At 45.3% G+C, this 21,660-nt stretch overlaps 1 protein-coding gene across 1 annotated transcript in view; it reads left to right on the top strand.

Annotated features, from left to right (window-relative positions):
* ptprn2 (protein tyrosine phosphatase receptor type N2) overlaps positions 1 to 21,660 on the top strand; it is a 111,051-nt gene that overhangs the window by 75,282 nt on the left and 14,109 nt on the right. Inside the window, exons 12-15 of the mRNA XM_079576065.1 lie at positions 10,817 to 11,032; positions 13,637 to 13,843; positions 17,319 to 17,466; positions 18,120 to 18,193. Coding sequence (XP_079432191.1) covers positions 10,817 to 11,032; positions 13,637 to 13,843; positions 17,319 to 17,466; positions 18,120 to 18,193 — 645 coding nt within the window. The remainder of the gene's footprint in view (positions 1 to 10,816; positions 11,033 to 13,636; positions 13,844 to 17,318; positions 17,467 to 18,119; positions 18,194 to 21,660) is intronic.

The following is a 21,660-nucleotide window of genomic DNA, read 5'->3' as shown; positions in this document are numbered from 1 at the left end:
AGTCCACACCTGATGTTGTGCAGGCGGATGCCTGTGTAAAAATAGGATTATCTTCTCACATACCCAAGCTGCCTTTGCCAGTCTGTGTCATGCAATAGACAAACCACATCTCCATCTGTGTCAGTCACAAGTCATTACAATATTCACTTTGAGGGAAATAAGACACAAGACGGCTTCAATACTGTACTGTGTAATTATGTTAGTGGGTGAAAATAGGCTAGATTGATTATACACATTCATAGTAATGAGACATCATTGTATTATTGTATCAAAAGTTTGACATATAATTATGACTGCCTTCAGCAGATCTGTCGTATTCTGTGTTGTCACATGAGCGATGTGACTGCAGCTCCCACTAGACTTTCACAGAGGTTTTGTAAGTGCAGCGATGCTTGTCTGAGCTGAGGGTCTGACCACTATTATAAACGTATGGGGCAGGCGGATGCATGAACAGTGGACACAGGAGAGCATGCCTCTGTCAGCTCTCTGTTTAGCAGAGAAAGGCCGGACTGTGTCCCAGCTGATGGCTGTGGCTTCATTAGCATGGGCTGCGGCTGCTCCGATTAGCAGTAATTAAAGGGAGAAATCAGAGCCGCTTGGTCCAGACGCAGCCAGCGCCTGTCAAGTGAGATGGCCGTGAAACAGATCTAGCGTGGCTGGCCGGCTGCCACCTCGCCCCTCCCAGAGCTGTCCCTCCCTGCGCTGGTCTATAGTGAAACACTGAGAGGTATGTCAGTGCCTGTGCCAGCTTACCCCCTGAGTAACCCCTGCACACACGTCCCGGTTTGCAGCCACAGCCCGGGCCTGTGTTTCCATGGAGATAACAGTGGAAATCATTTAATGAAGACGCTGATGAAAATGTATGAGGCCAGGGCAGTGTGCGTTTACAGGAGACAACCCTTAGCCTCACGCGCCACCTCCTGTGGCCCTACATCTATATTTCCACTTACACAGGGCACTGATCAGAAGACCGTTCGCTCCAGCAGGCTGCCTCAATATGCTGCATGTCCAGCACCAGGTTACATGGACCCAGCTCTGCTCAGTTCAGAAATGATCATATGACTGTTTGCAGTAGATACTATGCACACACTATACACGCCTTGCTGTCCACTATATATAGTTTCTGTGGATTTTCACTTTGCCTATTAGCAGCTTGGTTCTGGATTCAAAAAGTTATCTTTTCTCACCTTCACAAACACTATCAAAGCCTTTGCCAGAGGCTGTACAGAAATGTATAATCTGCTGCAGCTCAGAGGCTCTTCATAACAAGACAGATTTTGTTTTTATTAAGCACACCGCTAACTTCTGCGTGCACACCAAAGTAAACATGATGTGACAAGTACATCGTGAGTGCTGATAACAGGTTGATGGGAGACCCCAGACACTGTGCGTCCTCCTCATCTGAAAGCAACAAAATGACATCTCATTGTACGGATTAAAGGTCTGTAGAGAGAACGTGCCAGCAGCTACAGCCTGTCCCTTACAGCAAATGTATCTACTCAGATTGTAAAAAGAACGTTTGTCTGACGTACTATGCACGGATGGGACTTTTTTGCCAACCTTCCTTTTATTCTTTGACATCACTTGTAAATTGCACATTCTTTCAATCAAATAACTGAGTTTAGGAGCTGGATGGCCCTCTACATATGATACAGCTACAAATAATTCAAGTTTTCTGCACCTTGAAGAAGATTTGTTGTTGAGTAATAACAGTGGGACTGCCATTGGGTTTAGAGCCCCTAAGAAGTGACTTAGACTTTCATAACATTCGTGCTTTCCTAGATCTTTAGCACAGTTATTGCAGTGGAAGGTTTTAAAACTGAATCGAGCTCTTGTCCTGCCGGGGCGATCATACAAACATATGTTTTACAGTTGTCTTAGACCGAGCTGTCTCCAAACGTCACATTGAGCTGAACAATTTGGAAAAGGTACTTGTCCATCCCGGGTTTACGTGCTGTTCCTGTGGGCTCGAGAATGGTCCGAGTTGTGGACTAAAGCCCTGCGGCCCCTCTCCTTTGTCCCCGTCGCCGTCTGCCCCGGTATCAGAAGCTCCCAGCCCAGCGGGTCTCCCGTGACTGCAGTTTCAATTATGAATGCTACCTTTGACTACCTCTGTTATTCAGCGGCAGCCCACATATCCCCTTCCTGCCACCACTCATGTGTGACTTGATGTATTGTCTCACTGTTTTTCTCCCTCTCTTTCAAAATTAATTGCAGTTTTATCTCTCTTCAAGATAAAAAAGGCCTGCCGAGAACATAATAGTCTAAAAGTAGTGTGGGTCCTATTCAAACAAAACAATTAAAAAGCGTTGTGTTTTCTGTCTGTTTTGGACTGGGCTGAGATTTTAGTGCCAGCTCTCCTCTTTTTTATCTTCTCCCTCAATAGAATGAAGTATTGCCTCCAATTACCTATTGGTGATTGGCTTGTGTTTTTTCCCAGCACAAACCTGGAGCGCACTCTGTCGCTGGTCATTTGGTTTGCGGGCCGCCTAATGACTTTTCACCTACAGTTTCATAATATCCCTCATCAGAATCTAATTACAGCTTGAGAATAATTCATGCCCTTTTGATTAATTCTAACACAGTGGTAGAAAGTCCACCAACAGGGCACACATCTCCACTTGCACCAGTTACTTTCCCTTGAACTTGCTCATTTATTTGAGCTGCCATATTTGCTAACAAGAACATTATGTCCTCGTCAAGCGGACGTGTCTTTGGAAATGTCATTACTGTCAGCGACTGCTTGAAATTAAAATGCTAAACAAATCAACAAGCTTAAGATTAGACATTATACTTTCACTTATCTCTGTCTTTCAAATATTGATCAATTCACTAGTACTGACAAAATGACCGTGTTAAGTTTAAGCCTATATTTTTAAATTTGTAAGCTCTGCCATGTGTGCAGGTTCCATCCTCCAAAACATTACATCACCTCCACACCTCCAAAGGGTGAGGGTTAAGACTAGGAGTTAGTTAGTTCGGTTTAGATTAGGTGCAGTGAGACAGATGAGGTCAGAAAGAATGTTTAATCATCACTAGAAAATGACAAGGCAGTAACAAAACCTAAAATAATTCGGGATATTATGATTTTAAAAACAATGAAAAATAAAACTACCCTTAGTGTATTTAATTGAATTCATTGGTGAAATATTGAAATGTGGATTTATGCAGAAAGTCTGTGACTCAGGTGAATCTATAGACCTTTGATAGACCTGCGCACTTCTTTCAAAATGAATATGAGTCTATACGTTAGAGCTGGGTTTTCAATCTATGTACAAATATGGTGCGGTTTCCTCTCCTCGGGGCTGTGACGCCACAACGCTGCCTCTTCTCCAAAGTGCACATTGTCGGCCATGCGTGTGCGTGTGCATGTGCGTGTGTGTGTGTGTGTGTGTGTGTGTGTGTGGGTTGCCCCGCTGCTTTAAATATCTTGGAGATGACAGGCATAGCATTTACCTTGATGTTTAGCGCTTTGAACCAGTTGGCATGGGCACTGCCTGGGCTGGGATTCACAGCAGAAGAAGCCCTGTTTGAACAAGCTCATCTGGGGAGAAAAGCAGGATGACATGGCTGACACACACAGGAGCTGAATGGCCTCTCTCATGAGCAAGTGATGAGGAAGTGGCGCCGCGATTCAAATGTTTCAAGTTATAAACCAGAAGCGGGGACCTTGTTTTTTTTTAAGGGGGGGGGGGGGGGGGGGGGGGGCTTTGAACATCTGCCGCCAGAAAACCACGGCACTCCTTCCGCCTCTCGAATACAAACGCTGTGCCTCAGCCTCAAAGATAGGTGTTTTGCCATTTCCACCAGCGCTTTTTTTTATGAATGAATGGGGAAATACTATGACTGTGCTAATTTTTAACCTAACACCAAGTTGCCAGATGCAGCAGTTTTCTAAAAATACCAGCTTACACACTTCAGTAATAGTCTTGACACTAAACACACTTTAACGCGTGCTGTTTCCTCCCTATGCTTATGGAAGGTGATACAAAATTGATGTGAAAATGCGCCCGAGCAGCGCCTTGTTGCTAAAACATGCAACGGCCCCCTCAAACTTCCCCGCAAACCACCTCTTATGAGCTTAAGTCAAGTTGGCGCTCCGGCAGTGGCAACAAACGCGAGCGGCGAAATGATGCAAACTCCGAAAACCCTTTTGTTTTCCATACAGTACCTTCCTGTCTGCGTTCCAGTTGGAAGCTAATCCCGAGCACCTTCCCAAATGGAGCCCCGGCAACAGCTCCGGAATGATTATGAATAATTTACTGCACCTCATTTCAAAGAGCCGCAGAAATCTCGACTATTTTTGGTGTAGGACTAGTTAAGTGTGCAGGTAGACTGTGCGCTGACTGTGAGATGTTCTGTAAATGGCATTAGCATCTCGCGGATAGCATTAGGGCCTGATTAGTAAGCCGAAGTGGATGTATGTCTAATCATACTCAAGTAAAAGTTCTGCTACTTCAAAGCAATGTTACTCTCAAAATTAATGGTCATTGCTCAGCTGCAGCTGCTTCCTTTACTGCTACTACCGCTTCGGCAGGAGCAGCGGGTGCTATTACTTTTTCTGCTCTCTTCTTCTTACTTGTACCGACTGCTACGCCTGATAACCCTTCATCACCTACTCCAACCTCGACTGTGATGACTGCTACAGCACTTCTTCCAGTACCGCAGTTACTATCAAGACCAGGGCTGCAAAAGAAAAAAAAAAATCAATTGGATCAAAATCACAAAATGGTCACGAAGGCACACATTTTCACAGCAATGTCCTTTGATAGCAACGGTATACCCAATCTGCAAAAGGTTTAATTATGAAGCCTGCAAACCTATACAAACGTTCAGCCTCTTCTTAGATGTCAAGGCTTCTTGTTGTATTGTGGACTTGATAAAAAAGGAAAAAAAGATATTGCATTTATTTCTAAATCAATTTCAGCCCTGCTACATGATACCCTAGTCCTGCTGGAACTTGAACACTAAATGCTGGTCATTTTCCTCACCCCCTACTACATCTACTGCCTGTCTCACTTACCTGGGTCTATTAGGCACTGCAGGGACTTAAAGATGTTAAGAGTGGTCTCACCTGCTAAATGAGAAACTCACTGGGGCTCTATATGATGGGGTTAAATGGATATACCTACAGTCCTTCAGGAAACATGATCCAATCTTCCTTTGTCGTTTTATGCAACACGCTCAGCAAAACATTATGGTCTTTGGCGTCTTCTTCAATTAGCTTTGCCCACCGCTTCCATTGTCCTCCTTCCTGAAATAGCCTCCTGAATCCTCCGTATCGACTACACCTCCTGCTATTACTATTACAACTCCGTTCACTGTCCCCTCGTCTCCCTTCTATTTGCTCACATGCATTTCATCCCGACCGCTTGTGCGCGAAAACAAACACGCACATCCTGATTTCCCGCCGCAGTCGAGGGGATGTAAATATTACGGCGAGCTGCGTAATTGTACACCTCGTAGGTCCACGCCGCGTAGCAGGTTATTGCGTTGCCCATATCTCTGCACACATGCCGCTTCATCTGCCTTATATAGCAAGGTATGGCGCGCTTTTGATCCTGACATTTGTTTAACGCACCTCATCCATCTCTCTCGACGACACCTCCATCTTGTTCAAACACAGTCTTTTTTTTTTTTTTGTTGAATTATTCGAAAACGTGAGATGTGTCCGCGAAGGCAAATAGGAGGACTTGCAGATAAGCCTTTCCCCGAGCAGCACTTAAAGCGAGCATGACAGTGACCATCCCGGTGACTTGTAGTACGTTAGCAAGTTTTACTCGTGAGAAAGAATCAATGCGCGTCAAAACTCCCCGGCGTGAGAACCATTAGCGGCCGAGGATGTGACACGGCATGTGCACACAGTGAGTTAAGGCCTGGAGAAAAAAAAGCCCATTTAGAGTTCATTGGAAAGCAGGTGTTAAGTCAGGCATCTCCAGGTAAAGATAGTGTCTGCCCCCCCTTCCTTTTGTGGACTCACTCTCTCTGTGCTGCGAGGCGTCGGGGGGAATACCTCAGTTTTGGTGGCGATAAGCCTGTCAGGTGGGAGACTGGAGTGTCATGTGAGGCGGCTGGATCTCACTCCACTTCGCCGAGATACAAGCTGATCGCACGCTCGACTTAAAGGGACTACGCTACGTCGACTTTCGTTTGAGTGTGTCGCCTCGCTGTAATGTCGCTTCCTTCCAAATCAGAAGGCCTTTCTTTCTCACGTGCCCTCGCCTTTATATACGGGAGTTGTTTTGCCTGATTGACGGAAGCTGATCTAACATTCTAAAACAAGCATCAATTCTTAGGTGTATATGTCATATTATGTGGCTATTATTCATAAGTTTCAGTCGTATGTACTTATGGCTGTAATGGCCGCCATTTTCAGCGCCTTTGACCTGTGTCCATTCTCTAAGGTTCAACCCAAATGAACCAACCTGGGCCTGCTCCAAACCCCATTCTTCAATGGTAGCAAAACCATACATTTAGTTCTGCAGCAGTTTCCAAAGAGAACGGCTGGATGGGTTGCGTGTGTGATTGCTTCTGATAATTGCCTGACCCTGACATTGCTAGGGTAATCTATATTGATAGAAGTCAAACCTTGTCTGTTGGGGAACTTTTCATGTTTTTGTGCAGCTTGGCCTCAGCGCTGAACTCGGCCCATGAGGTTGCTATAAAGAGTATTGATTATGCAAGAAACTGTATTTATGAAAAGCCAGAGGACTTGTCTGGGGAGATGGAAGTCTGGGAATCTGCTGTTGTTAGCTGAATAAAACAGATATTACAACTCACTTTTACACTGACCATTAAAGACCGCAGACTCCTTTACTGGCCCTTATGTTTATTATGTGAAATGGCCACCTCACTGTTTTCAGATTTTTAAGAACAATATTTTGACTATTTTGGCATAGCCTTATGTCTCAAACTTAGTTTAGAAATAGCGGGATGACAAAATGAGTACAATGGCTATGACAGTTTGCAAATTACAATATTTTTTGCCAAATTTCCTCCAAATAACAGTCTTTGCCAACATTTTAGTCAGACTTGAATGCTTTCACTAATTTATCTCGTGTTTATTCAAAATGTGGACTTAGAGCAGATGACAGGTTGAGCAAAATAAAACTCATTTCAGTTCTCCTCAAGAAAAATGACAGAACCTGTATGCCTCGAGTCATAATTGTCTTTGTAAAGAATAAAAATTGGGCAGGGTGAGAGTGCAGTGAGTTTGCAGAAGTGCAGCGGGAGTGAGTTAGCTCAGCACTTGCGCGGCTGTGAGGGTGAAGGTGGCGTCTGTAGCGTCCGGCGGCTCGAGGCTGGACAGCGAGCTGCTTTTTGTTCTCCCCTTCACATTGCCAACTCCAGCTGTCACACAGTGGGACAATAGAGCAGCAGAAGAAAGAGGAGGGGGTGCTTTGTGAATGGGAGAAAATAAACTGGAGTGCACCCCCTCCTCCTAAAGACTCGTCATCTGCATTTGACAGGACCCCCGCTCTCCTCTCCTCACCGCCCCTTTTCTTCCCTTTCTGCTCTCCATAATCCCCCTCTCCGGCTTGCCTCTCCCTGCTAAGTGCAGCTGTTGCTCTCCATTGGATTTTTTTTTTTTCCTCAAACTGATTGCTAATTAGGATACCATTTTAGTTTTATCTTTAAAACTTGTTCAATTTGCTATCTCCTGCTTCCTTTTCCTTTACATCATGAAAAGCCCTACCAATTATGCACAATCTCCTCGCCTCTGTGCTGCCAGTCTTGTGTGCAGCGTGCGCATAGTTCACACCTACTGTACTTTGGGCTGTGGCCTCTTATTGGAGGCTCTGAATGCAAAGCCCACTTTGAAGAATGGCCCGGGCCATCTCCCTTATTCCGCTCACATCACTGGATCCCTGGGAGTGGAGCCTGAGAAAACAGCAATTCACACAGCAAACACAGAGACCCCTAGTAGCTCAACAAATGAGTGACTAGCCCTGCGTCCATTCATATCGGCCCTCGGCCCACAAGCCTATTAGCCAGGCATCGCTCCTTGAACATTCACTGTCGACAACATGTGGAGGCATCGCTATAGCAACCGGTGGATATGACATGTGCAATGGACGGGGGACTCCTGAGCTGCTGAATATAAGGAGGGGCTCTGCCTTAACTAAATGATGGCAAAAAAGCCAGCCCCGCCGCCTCCCGGTCTCTTTTCATTGGCACAGAGGCGCTGAAAGGACTCACTAGTGGGGCTTCTGCACATTCTTCCAGGCTCGGAAAATCAGGCGGGCATATCCCACATTCTTCTCCCCTTTTCTCCCTTTCTCCCGCTTTCTTCTTCATCTCCGTGTTGAAGCCGCGCTCTTTTGTTGGCGCCGGGAGGGAGACGCATGGGACCCCGATGCAAAAAGGGGGAACTTTTTTTTTTTTCTCCTTGGCGGTGGCGGAGGAGTGGACGAGCGAGAGGGGAGTGAGGGAGTGTGAGGGGGCGGCCGGAGAAACGCAACACACGGAGCTGCCGGAGATGAGCGGCAGTGGCTTAAGCAGCGCTCTGTGGAATACACGCACCGCAGCCTCAGCGATCATCATGGGTGCTCCTGACCGCGCCATGGACACAGGTAAACGGGCTCTACGCTGCTTTACGCTCCAGGGTTTAGCCAGGGTGAAAAGAGGGTGAGGGACAGGAGGGAAACTTCTGCAATAACGGAAAGGCGATGTGTGTTTCTAGAGTGCAGGGATCAGTAACTGGAGCGACTGGTTTCCTAACTTTAGTTAAATATCTTATTTCCCTGCTTTAATAAGAACATGTATCTCATGATGGTTAAAGATGGGAATGGAAGGATGTCTGCAGCTCGCGTCACATCTGGCTTTAGGAGAAAGTTTGTCCTGTGCTGGCTCTGTCTGCAGCAGTCCAATCTGTGTATATGTGCATTTTTTTATTTATTTTTGTAATGAACAAATCCATAGCCTCCACTTTATTCTGCAACTTCTGAAAGGCTCAGTCAAAGAGATGATTTATGGTGCAGTCTTTATTGGAGAGAAATATGTTATTGCCCCATGTAGATTTACGCTAACCTTTCAGTTTTATTTCACTCAAGGCAACATGTTAAAGAGGATTTTCTGACTTTAACTGAAGGTATTGGGCATTTATGGTTAAAATAACGAACAACTGTGTGTGTGTGTTTTCGCATGCCCAATAAAGAAACCAAAAAAATTTTTTTTTTTAAATCATAAAATTGTATCTGTTTGGAAATGTGAGCTTGTGATTTTGTTGCTTTGTAGAATTGTGTGGTCATTGTTTTGGCGGTATGGGGTGAATGGAGCAGGGCGTCCACACCTCAAATCCTGACCTTTTCTCCATCATTTGAATAATCCCAGCTCCGAGTTCCATCTGGCCTCATCTGTCTGCTCACGCTCAGGCTCTTTCACAGGCACACATCCACAAGTCTGCAGCCTTTTTTTCCCCTCAACTCTTTATCCAGTCACGCACGTCAAAGATTTAGCACAAAATGTTATCAAATAATAAAACGCAAATGTGCTTTATATTTCAGACCTGTCTAATTTCAGCTTGATTTATGTATTTTTTTTCCAGTTTTATTTTTTTTCTTCAATTAAAATCATCTAAATAAAAGCACCTAAATTAAATCATCATTCACTCAATAAATATTTTGAATCCATAATATGAAATAAAAAAGAAAGAAAATTCCCTCTCCGTCATAATACGGGCTGAATGAAATCTAGCGATTCAAAAGGAGTGAAACTAAAGGCGGAAGCTAATGAATAGCTCAGTGAAGGCCCACAGAGCTAATTCTGAGCCTGCAATCTCCGCCTTTTCCTCCTCCTCTTTCTTCCTCCCTCGTTCCTCAAACGACAGAACACGATTAGCGCTTTCAAAACGCTCTTTAATGTTTGCTCGTCGGCATTTCTAGCCTTCTTCCCCCCCCCCCCCCTACTTTTCCAGCGCGTTCACCTGAAGATCATTTTCATAAGCAGCGCCCAGTGTAGTCAAAACCACCACTGACCACTGTGTTGAGAAAACTTTGAATTCCCACCATTTCAACACAGTTAAAAAAGGTGCTCCTCGTCAAACGCTCGTAATGCTTGATTTAAAATCTACACCACGCCAGCTCGCAATCCACCAACTGTCATCGGTCGCGCGGGGGCCGCAGTTAAAAAAAAATAAATAAATAAAAACGACCCGGGCGCTAAAACATCGGCAATTACGAGCCACAAGGTCAAAGCTCATTGTTACTGGCGTGAGGTGGAGTGTCTTGTTTGGAGAACGCTATAACAAGATGTAGCCATCCTTCAGCCGGCCCATTAGACCCCCGGGCTAAATGTCAGGGGATAATAATCTCCCATATTTTATTTTTTTTTACATTCAAAACACTACACCTTGCTTCACGGATAATTATTTTAAATCCTGTTTTTGTGATGGTAGATGCTCCGTGCAAAGGTCCAGCCTGTGTGCTTCCACCCCCCCCCCCATCTCTCTCTCTTTAGTCCTAGCCATTAGCCGAGCAGCTCGAGCTAGAGTCTAATCCAGCCAAACTCAGGACCAGAGGAGCTAATTAAGCACAAGCTTTTAGTGTCCGTGCCTCCTGTAGCCGCACAGTGCCAGCCCGCCCCATGCCAGCGCTAAATGGGCTTGTAAATATCTGTAGTGGTTGGACAGGCAGTGGACAGGAGCTGGTAATAGGGCTTGACTGAGTCTGAATGCACATTATAAGGCCAGTGTCGGAGCGGGCTAATGAGTGGGGCAGGACGGACCGGGAGTTAGCGCTGGAGGAGAACTCCTGTCGTGAAAAGGGATGAACTGGCGGGTGTTTGAGACTTTGAATCCTGTCCCTGTGCGTTACAGAGGGGCAGCCTGACGCAGATCCCCGTGGTGAAGGAGAGCCATGTGGAGTCGGGGCAGTTCCTGCTGCTGTCGGTGCTGTGCATGCTCTTCATCCTGGTGGCACTGGCGGTGTCGGGGACCTTCTTCTGCGTTCGCCAGCGCTCTCACCTGCACATGAAGGAGAAGCTGGCCAGCCTCGGCACTGACACCAGCACCGACGCCACCGCCACCTATCAGGTAAGAGCTTACCCCTCCCTCGCGGGCCAATCACAGGCCGCCACGCATCCGGGGATAGGAGGAGCGCGCCGTGATGCAACGTGCTCCGGGATCAGATTGGCTGATTTGTAAAAACATTTATGAATTATATATGCATTTTGGTAAGGCAGTGGAGTGGAGTGATGGCAGTGAATCATGATGCGTTTATTTCTGCAAGTTGCCATCTGTCAATGCGAGAGAAATGTATGTGGAATCCCAGATGTATTTGAGAAATTTAGAACGTTCAATGCAAAGTCAAATCCCTCCATTTTGGAAAGCACTATGTTTGAAATACAGTACATCAAATTCTCTTTTTAAAGTGGAGTTTTGATCCTTGAAGGCCACTGTAGAGCATCATGGCAACAGGAGTTTATAATCAAATAGAGTTCAGACTGCAGAGCCACAATATAAGAATGAGCATGTTCAAGGTCAGTTTGCTGAAGTGTTTTAACGCATCATTGTGTCCAAGGTTTGGAGAAAAAAAAGATTGTAGAAATGAGAGGGACCAGGAACAACAATAGGAAATTTAGTTCATGGATTTCATAAATGAGAGGAGAAAGCCCTGTGAAGGTGTAAAAGATAAAATACTGTGACATTTGTATTAGTTTAGTCCAGCTCCCTTACTTACGGTCATATATAATAATCCCATGCCTCCTCCTCCTCCCTGCTCGCTGAAGCCACTGCTCCCCTGCCTGCCCTTATTCAACGCTCACCCCGTGTGCGTCTGGGTGTGTGCAGTGCAGTGGGAGACAGGAGAGCAACCCGCCGCTCTGACCTATTCCCTCCGTTCCTCCGGGGTGCGGGCTGCCGGGCCGCTATCGATTTTCAGAGCCGGGGCTCAGCTGTGCCCAGCGTGGCACTCTCAACACATTTGTCTGCATGTCGCGTTAACATTTTCAATATTTAATCAGGCTTTCACAGGGCTGCTTTTCCATCAAACGCTGGAGAAGCAACAAAAAAAAAGTTAGACGAGATTATTAGCCAGGCTGTAAATATGTGGCGTCATTTGTTTTCTTCGATTGGGGAAAGGATTGTGTTGTCACGCCTCGAGTATATGAGAGGAAGCAGAACACGCAGCTTATTTTTGGGTGAAATTACTTGTCTGAAAGAGGTTGAAATGAGGGGAAGAAAACAAGCAATGTTCCTCTCGAAGTTCAGGCTTCTCAACTTTTGCCCTGTGCATCCTGCATCCTGCTTGTGGGATCTGTGACCGTTCTGCCATAGCGCTTTGCAGGGCTGTGGAGAAGCGCAATGAGTTATGAGGGGGACCGAGATATCGCCCCGAGGCCAAGGCCCAGGGCACCACTTCATGGCTCTAATCATTAAAGTCTGACGGCTACACAAGCTGATCCAAGTCCGCAGCTTACTGTGGAGGATCTTCCAGGGGGAAATCTCCCTGTGATGCTGTAGATCATGAGTTAGCATGTGCTTTCACAAGGCCTAGCCTTCTGGTGCACGCTTTGCCTTTCGCTGCACCTAATTTGCTATGGAAATGAAGTCTGACGCAATGATGGACTTTCTCACTCAAAGCCAAACTTGCAAATGATACTAACGTTAGCAGTTAACAGACAATCACCACTCTACACTTGGTCTGCCACAATTTTGGACAAATATCTAAATGCAAGCATTGCATATAAAATGAAGATCACTGTGAACCTTGTAAACATGCAAAGCATTAACATTTATGGGAAAACTACAAATACAAGAGACATGCCTTTCAGAACACGTTTATAGAGGCCTAAACTACAGGGTTAACAGGCTCTTGACAAATGTGATTTATTGTGACTCCCTCTCGATACATTTTGAATGAGAATTTGTCTGCACGGCTGTGTTCTGGGAGTGCATAAAACAGTCTGGCGTGGCATCATGGGAGAAAAGCTGAGTCACTGGTAGCTGTAGTCCTGACAGCAGTTGGTGAGACAGACTTTTTTAGTTAGAACCTGGATGTATCAATCAAAATGGAGAATTATGCCCCACAACTACAGCTAATACATTTTAATCTCCTTTGGCTTTGTGTGCTTATTTACCACCGAGGCACTGTTTGATTTATGAGCCCCGCTTCCTGTCAACTTTCTATCTCTTCGCACACAACCTATTTATTCCTCCACGGGGCATAAGTGCAGGAGTGATTGGTGCTTTTTGTGTTGGGAGTAAAAGATCGCAGCTAAATGATTCATTTCGCAGACAGCTGTTGCGTGGCGTTCAGGTGTGACATAGGGAATTTATTCTGAGGAAAAAAAAAATCCCGTCGACTTCCTCAACCATGGACTTTCTTTTTTTTTTTTTGGACATAATTAGTATAAGCTTCATAATCCACAAGGATAAGCCATTAATCTACATACAAGTGAGGACAGATCAAGTCAGGCGGGATTTTGCGGGAGTGCTCAGCCCCTCACAGCGAGGATAAGCAGGGAAACGTACAGTGGCGTATTGTAGCGTGCACAAAAAGAGAGAATAGACAAGCGTAAAGCGCCCTCACTGGTGGGACTGGGATATTTTGTCGCAGACCTTAATAATTGCACTCATTTGAATTGCAATTTGTGAGCAGTTACGCAACCCTTCTCTCTGGGCTCTCCCCCCACGCAGGAGCTATGTCGGCAGCGCATGGCCATCCGCACGTCCGAGCGGGTGGAGCGGCCCGAGACCCTGCGCCACCACTCCCGCCTCAACAGCGTGTCGTCCCAGTTCAGCGATGGGCCCGCGGCCAGCCCCTCCACCCGCAGCAGCACCTCCTCCTGGTGCGAGGAGCCGGTCCCCTCCAACATGGATATCTCCACGGGGCACATGATCCTGGTAAGACACACCCACAAAGGTCTTTTACTCCTAAATGATCTGTAAGACATTCCCGGCTCTAGCTTTGAAATAATCACTCATGTCAGTATGCTAAATAGCCATAGCATATTACACTTACTATGTGCAGTGTGAAGGGGAACTCCGTGCTTTTGTCTGGTTCGATGGGCCAAGAGTGTTGTATTTGAGCTGGTCTTATCTCTCCCCTGTCTGCTGCTGCCTGGGCGTGTGTTTCTTGAGTATTCAGTCACGCTGCTGTAGCATGTCAAATAGAGGTTTCTCCACATTTCATACGAGTTCACACTGTAGTCTTTAGCTGTGACTGTTTGTCGCCGTATCATCCCCATCTACTTGTGCTTTCTCTTCACTTTCTTTTTTTTATTTCTTGCTGTTTACCCGTTTTTTCCCTGATCCTGTTCTTTCCACTCGTAATGACATTTTCTCTTTCTCCGTCCCCTTCTTTCTTTCATATCCATCTCAGCTGCAGAAATCGCCCAGACATTGCTCATTGTGACGAAAGCCGCTCCAGAGTGAAATATTATTACCCATTTGATTGTCATTTGGGTGTTTTCGAATGTGTTTTTGCTTAAAAAGCCTCTGCACAAACACACACAATGGATTGTTTTAATTTTGCACAACTTTGGCTTCATTCATTTGAGACAAGCTTGATAAAAGAGATGGATAGATGCCTTGCAGTGTTTCCATTAATGGAGAATGCATTCATCACGCTGCATGTCTAGCTTTTATATTGGAGGCTGTAATGAATGAGAGTGAATCTGCCTTGTATTGGTGGTAATAGATGGGTTTTGTTGCACTCGTCAAGTCTTGTATGTGGAGTTCCTTTTGAAACCACTGACAAAAGAAAAGCATTTAGCCCTCAATAACAAAAGAGGCTGTGAATGATTTCTAGGAGCTGTTATTACTATGATTAGCTGCAGTTACTTGTTCGCAGGAATTATAATGCCATACGGAGACCCTTAGGTCTCTTGTACTTTGATTGACACGGAGATGTCCTATAGGGGCTTCATCTTTAACATTCTGCTGCCGTCCCACATGAAACCATGTGTGAGATTGCCTTGTTATCACTGATCTCAGACCTATATTTTCCCATCTCTGCTCCGCTCTCCTCTTGCGCTCTTTGGAGCTCACACCGTGTGGAGAAGATGATGAATGCCGGCCCCTCTAGAGCACACATGCTGGGGGTCTTTTCTGAGGCACAATGCTGTGGCCAGAGCCAGGATAAATGGACTACAATGCACTAGTCCTCACCTTTAGAGTCAAAAGTCTTGCATAACGACTTGTAACTTTAAAAAGTGGGATTGGGCTCCGCTGTGTGCTGAGTCACCAGCTCTAAGTGTGTTTTTGACACACCTCTCTGTCGAAGATTTTCTCACTTCACTCTGCTGCCAGTTCAGCTGAGCTTTGCTGCCAAAACTAAGCAAGTGTTACCTAGCTAATGGCTCCTATTGTCAACTATTATGACGAGGTGTAATGTGGAAATGTGTCTGTGGATAATTTCAGCACCACGGACAGCGTTTCACAGGTAGCTCTCCCTCTCTGCTCAGAAAAACCTTACTAATATAGAATCCAACTTCTTACATAAAAAAAAAAAGATTTTGTGTCGTATCAGAATTTTTCACCAAACAAGTGCATGTCTCATTTTAAGACTGATGTGACTTGGTGATTATCAGCAGCAGCTGCATGTGACTGTGTTACCTGTTGTGTCTAGCTCCCACTCGCCCCTTCATCCTGATTTCAGCCAGCAGCCTGTGCCGCCGAAGAGACTGCTTAGGAAGGATTAGACATTGTTTCCCTGACACCCAGGCCTCCCATCCCAGCCTCTGATTGGCAGACATAATCCCCCCATTCAGTAAACCTTCGTTACCCTGTCTGTGGAATACGCCACGCTCCACTGCCTCCTAGAGACGGGAGGTGCTCGATAAGGGCCTGCTGCCTGCATCACATTAAGAGCACCGAAATATGAATTTGGAATGCAATCGATTCGGGGGCATCGTTTGAATAGAATGGGGAAGCAATTCAGAGTGGCTGTATCAAGTGCATGGAGATGTAATATTGGTGGGGAGGTGGGATGTGTCACGCTGGCGAGCACAGTACTTGTGCGGGTGATGAGAGAGTAGTGGTGACAGCCTCTGTCAAGTGGCCATAATGGCATGCTGTCATTTCCACAGTGATGTGTGTTTGTGTAGGCGCCGCGCACATGCAAATATACATGTTTCGCTGCTATTAGAATTGACATTAAGGAGATTTTTGCTGATAATTGGGCATTTGCCTCTGATTTGACAGAGGTAATAGCACTTTGAGGTGGAACTCTTGCTCCTTTATATGCAGCTGCATTAATTGCCAGAGTTTTCATTGTTGCTTCAAGTGCTAAGTGTCACCTTTGGTCCCGTATCTAACAATTAACTTTGATTTCCATTGTGATTTGAATATAATGTGCTTTATGTCACGTGACATATTTAGCGCCTATCCAAAAGGGTAATTACCTATTGTGTGGTGGATGGGATTATTTCTGATTATCAGCAAGGAGGAATTATACATATTCTGCTGCAGCTTCTGCTTCTGACAGATACATGTCGCGTTCAACAATAGATTGTCACCTCAGTGTTAAGGTTTTCCTATATCTCTGTTAATATGGACTCCGAATCCTGCACATCTGGGTATCACTTTCATTGTATTAGCCAGCTGATCCCTGACATCACTTTATGAGTCTGTAATCTTCTGGGCCACACAATAGAGGACTAAACCATTTAACCCTGTGGGGAGGGGCACCATGATACCGGAAAGAAAGCGGAGCACAGAAATACTTGCCAGCTCCAGCCTTTAAGCTCCCTAAGACTTGTCCCGGTTTGGGAGAAGTGGGGAAATCCGCAGTCGCACATATATGTACCAGGACTGCGCCCCTCCCTTTCTCTTTCTCCATCTTTGTCTCTGGTGAATTCAATTTTGTCTTCTCCCAGCGACAGCTTAAATGCAGACAATCTTATCAGCGGCTGTGCAAGCAGTGAGGGACGTGATTGAAACAGCCCTCAAGTATCGCTAATGCAGACCAACCTTTCTGCCGTCTTAATTGTGTATTTTTTTCCTTCCTCTTTTGTTCAAACGCGCGCACAAACACAGGAGACTGAACATTAGCACACCTTCCATGGTGTTACTACCACGTGCCAGCCAATATTACACTCCCATGAAGACTGATCATTTTGCAGTTTCTCTGGGCTGTATTGGTTTTAAACTCACACTAATCAGCACTAAACTAAATCTTTGAACCAGAATTTGCAAATCTAATCACAATCAAAACTCTTATCCGACTTTTATTTCTTCCCTCAAAGCATGCAGCCCCACTGTGTTCACCTTTAAAGAGCGCTGTGTGAAAGCAAACGGGCGGTCGGGGAGGCGGCGGCGACTGGAGGCGATTGTGCTTTGAAATGGCGGCTGAGGTGCTGTGTGTGTTTTCTTGCAGTCGTACATGGAGGACCACTTGAAGAACAAGAACCGACTGGAGCGCGAGTGGGAGGCGCTGTGCTCATACCAGGCCGAGCCCAGCACCTGCAGCGTGGGGCACGGAGAGGGCAACGGCAAGAAGAACCGGCCAGACGCGGTGGTCGCCTGTAAGTCTTAATTACACTCTTGCTCTAGTTGGTAATGAATGAATGAAGGGGCAACCACTTCAAAATGGAGGAAAAAGCGTGAAACTGTAATGCCTGCTGGGATTGGGGCGTAGATCACAGTACTCCAAACCAGGTGTATGGTATCTGCAACTATAAGCTATTGAATATATAGTATATAGTATTGAATCATTGTCACATATGCAACTATTTGACATGACATAAAAGCTCCAATACATTCTTCTTGTCAGTCACATTCCATTAGGAGTTTTTCATTGATGATTAAGATTGGCTTTTTGACCTTTTCTATCTCGTTCTTTACAGTGGAATGTATTGTAAGCCATGTTTTCAAGGGCTTCACGCTTGAAAAAAAAACATGCGTAAGAAGATTACCAAAGCTCCGATGAACCAAAGCTTTACAACCGGCCGCTTTTACATCCAGGCTTGTGTTAAATATTCCACTTGGCACACTGTGAATTGAAGATGTACTGATGTCCAACTTGAAACAATGTGTGCTGTTGTGATAAAACTCTGGAGAACAAAAATGCATTCCCCTTGCAGCATTTCCATATCCCTCTGTCGCATTCGTCAGGGAAATTTGTGCAGTGGAAGAAAACCGTACACATGTTGATGAATTATGGATATGTCGATTACAGATGATCACTCCAGGATCACCTTGAAAGCGGAGAATAACCACAGCAACTCGGATTACATCAACGCCAGCGCAATAGTGAGTACTGTTTATTCACGGCGCCTAATGCGCCTTGTTTTTGAAGGCTTCTCAAACGGCGGGAGCACCTGTTGAGGTCGCTGTCTGTGTCGAGATGAAACGCATTTCGAAAGCACCGCTCATTGATCTTCACCGTTACTTTGTTCTTCAAGCTGGGCGCCTCTGTGGATTGGTTCATCTCGTTGAATCAGATTCCTACCTTTTTTCCCCCCCTTTTTTTTTTCAAAATGGCCGCTCTCTGGAGACGCCCTCAAGAAGACTAACACAGTGCATTATTTCACTTTAAAGCCACACTGAACATTCCAGGCTATATGCTACAGTGTCACAAGAGCTACTAAAACTGCTAATGCTAATGCTAATACTGTTCTTGCAGCAACAAATGCAGACATCACAGCACTGAAAATGGCGGTTACTTTAACTTTTTCGGGTGTTTTATCCCTAAAACGCAGCCAGTCGTTGTTTTCCCAGAGGCCGCTGAGGCGAGATTCCATCAAAGGGAGCAGGAAACTATGCATTTCAAATACAGTGGCACGAAAAATATCTGAGGTGATAGATGAAGACGCGCTAAAGAACCATTACTCCTCAGAAACAAACAGCACAGGCTTTCCACTCCGCCATTTTTCTCCCATTTCTTTCTTTTTTTTTTTACATTTTTAAGTTGATTTATTAAGGGAGCATTGTAAACACAGGCAGCCCGGGCGGTTGTGCGGAGACATATAAAGCGAAAGATTTTGAAGTCCGCTGCAGTTGCGGTGGGCGCGCGGATGAAAGGAGCGGTGATTACAGCACAAAGGGGGACCCCTGGCTGCGGCCCCACGTAAAAAAAAAAAAAAAAAGTCTGGTAATTACGTCTGTCATCGCAGTGTCTTCCTCCTCATTAGCTTTGGGCCGGCAGCCTACGAGTAAATAATCTGTCGCCTTTTTTCTCCTGGGTCAGACAGGCAAAAGAGGGCTCGCGTCGCTAAAGGGGAAGCATGGCTAATGGCGAAAACCACAAGTCGTTCTTCTTCCGCAGACATGCAGCATCATTAAAGCCGTACTCTGTAACATTTCACCCAACAGAATAACATTTTCATCGTAGGTTAGGAGGAAAAATACCTTTCACTGAGCTGGCTCGCTTTTCCTCTTTGCCGGATAACGTCGAACATTAGCAGCACGTTCGACAGCTAGCTACGAAAGTTTACTTGAGCGCGTGACGTGGCGACACAAGGGCCTGGAATGTTCCGCAGCGTGGCTTTAAAAGTCTAGTCCGTGGAAAACGCAAATGAGAAACAAAGTCTGCCTTTTTGTTTGGTTGCGGTGTAGGCGTCTGAGGTGGGCGCCAGGTGTTTGGAAGTTGACATGCATTCTGGGAGAACACACACTTTCACCACAAGCCGTTTTTACTTCAAACCCCAAAGAGCACTTCTCGTGGCTTCCCTTTCTCTTCTTTCTTCTCCGTTGTAGTAGTCTATCTTCTCGGTACAATGGCGCGGTGGAGGCTGAGGAGCGCGGGACGGCTCTTTCAAGTTAGCGGTTTAGTATTCATGCCGGGATGTCAGCGCGTAGCTACAGCATGTCTGTGTCCTTGAGATTGGCTAAGCGGAGTGGCAGCATTCGCACCGTTTTCTTCCCCCCCCTTTTTTTAAACTGAAAGGCTAACAAGAAAACGTATATACAGATCCTAATTAAAGTCGACCAGTGGGTAATGAACATTGTGAATGATTTATGTGTGTTTTCTGACTTAGTTTAGGGCAACACTTTTACTTTTGCCCCATTCAGTCCCATGCATAATACATGGGGTTAACGCTGATCTATCCAGCCTGACTTGGATACATTTTAATTAGGCATTTACTGACCTAAAAAGAACAGTAGCTCGTATTGCCTCATCAAATAATTAGTCGTGTTGCCGAGTTGGTAATTTCATCAGTGAGCAGAGGTAGGATTAAAAAAAAGAGGGGCACGTTTACTGTATGTTGAAACAAGAGCGACTCGAGTAAACATGGAGATGTGACGCTGCTAGGAGAGCAGATTTAATTTGAAGGTGTGCGTTTGGCTTAAGGGGAGATCTCATTAAAGTAAGAAAGTATTAAAAGTAATACATAAATGCTGTTTGTTTCACTGTTTGTGAAGTCTTCAGGCGCGATGTGTGCGGAAGATAGAGTCAGATTCTCAATATGTAATGAACACAATCATTTTGATTGTCGAGATAAGCGGCATGCATTATAAAGTTGCTTCTGGAAGTTGCTCTCAAATGTTTTTAATCCCACATAGGAAGGTCGAGGAGTCGTTCAGATTAATGAAATATTTGTTTGTGTTATCGAATCTGTACCAGTGGATCTAAGAGTCTTTCACACCAAGTAAACACATGTTTGTTCCTCAGTGGCAACACATCCAAACATGGTCGATTAATGCACCGATTCATGCAAGCCAAATATCAAAATATAGTTTCCAGATAAACAATACTAAACCAGATTTTTTAATGTTTTGCACCTGAAATGTGTATAAATGCCAGTTACATTTTCCTGTGGGGGGTCCCCGAGTTATTGGGGGAAACGGGTTGAAACCCCTGTTTTAATGACTATATAAAGTCTAAAACATGACAACACCAGGTCTACTTACTATTGGAATCACTATAAACCAAAAGAGAACTCTCTCTACATGCCTCTTAACCTATACCACTGACAACAGATAATAGTCTTTTCATTTTGAACGTCCTATAGTTCAGATAGAGTCACAGCCACAGCATGTGTCACAGATTCTAGTTGTGTATCTTTTGTTCTCTGTACTTTATATCACATCTAGCTGTGTCAGTGTGAATTTTTTTTTCAGTCACTTCAACTGGTTGTTGACCTCTGAGGTTTGTTCTGAGAAGGAATACCTGCTCCTAGTTAATTAGCCTAAAAAAACAAATGATTCAAATCTGTGCAGACTTATATTAGCATATGGTATACACAGCAGGCCCTTTTTATTCCAGTACCGAAACATGTTCTTACTGTCGGTGCCGTGTGTCAGCGTCTACCTGTGTAACATATGTCAAACCCCGCTCTATTTGCACGCCATTTCCACAGCGAGAGACGTCTACATCATTTCGCTCCTACATCTCGGGGGCACGCGCGCAAATTCACCTTAGAAAATGTGATCATTGATTTGGGGTGGGGGGTGGGGAGTGAAAGCGACAGAGGGGGAAAATGGGGGGAGGGTCGTATCGCGAGGCAACACCTACTCAATCAAGCCTCAATCACATCCCTCAAATCAGGGTCCCCTATGTGCGCCGTTATGTCAGGCCTCCGGGCTCTCGCGCTCCACGTCAGAATATGAACAATGGGGAGATGAAAGCCGTTAGTTAAGGCCTAAGAAGGAGCAGGAATCAGGCTGCACATATGGGATGATAATTTTGTGTAATACTGAGAGAACACTCTGGGATTTTTCTGTATCGCCGTTATAGACATCACAATATAGCTCTTTACAAATGCTGATATAACAAT

This window comes from Gobius niger, assembly GCF_951799975.1.
Source record: "Gobius niger genome assembly, chromosome: 18".
Classification (NCBI taxonomy): Eukaryota; Metazoa; Chordata; class Actinopteri; order Gobiiformes; family Gobiidae; genus Gobius; species Gobius niger.
This window is presented reverse-complemented; position numbering and strand designations above follow the sequence as displayed.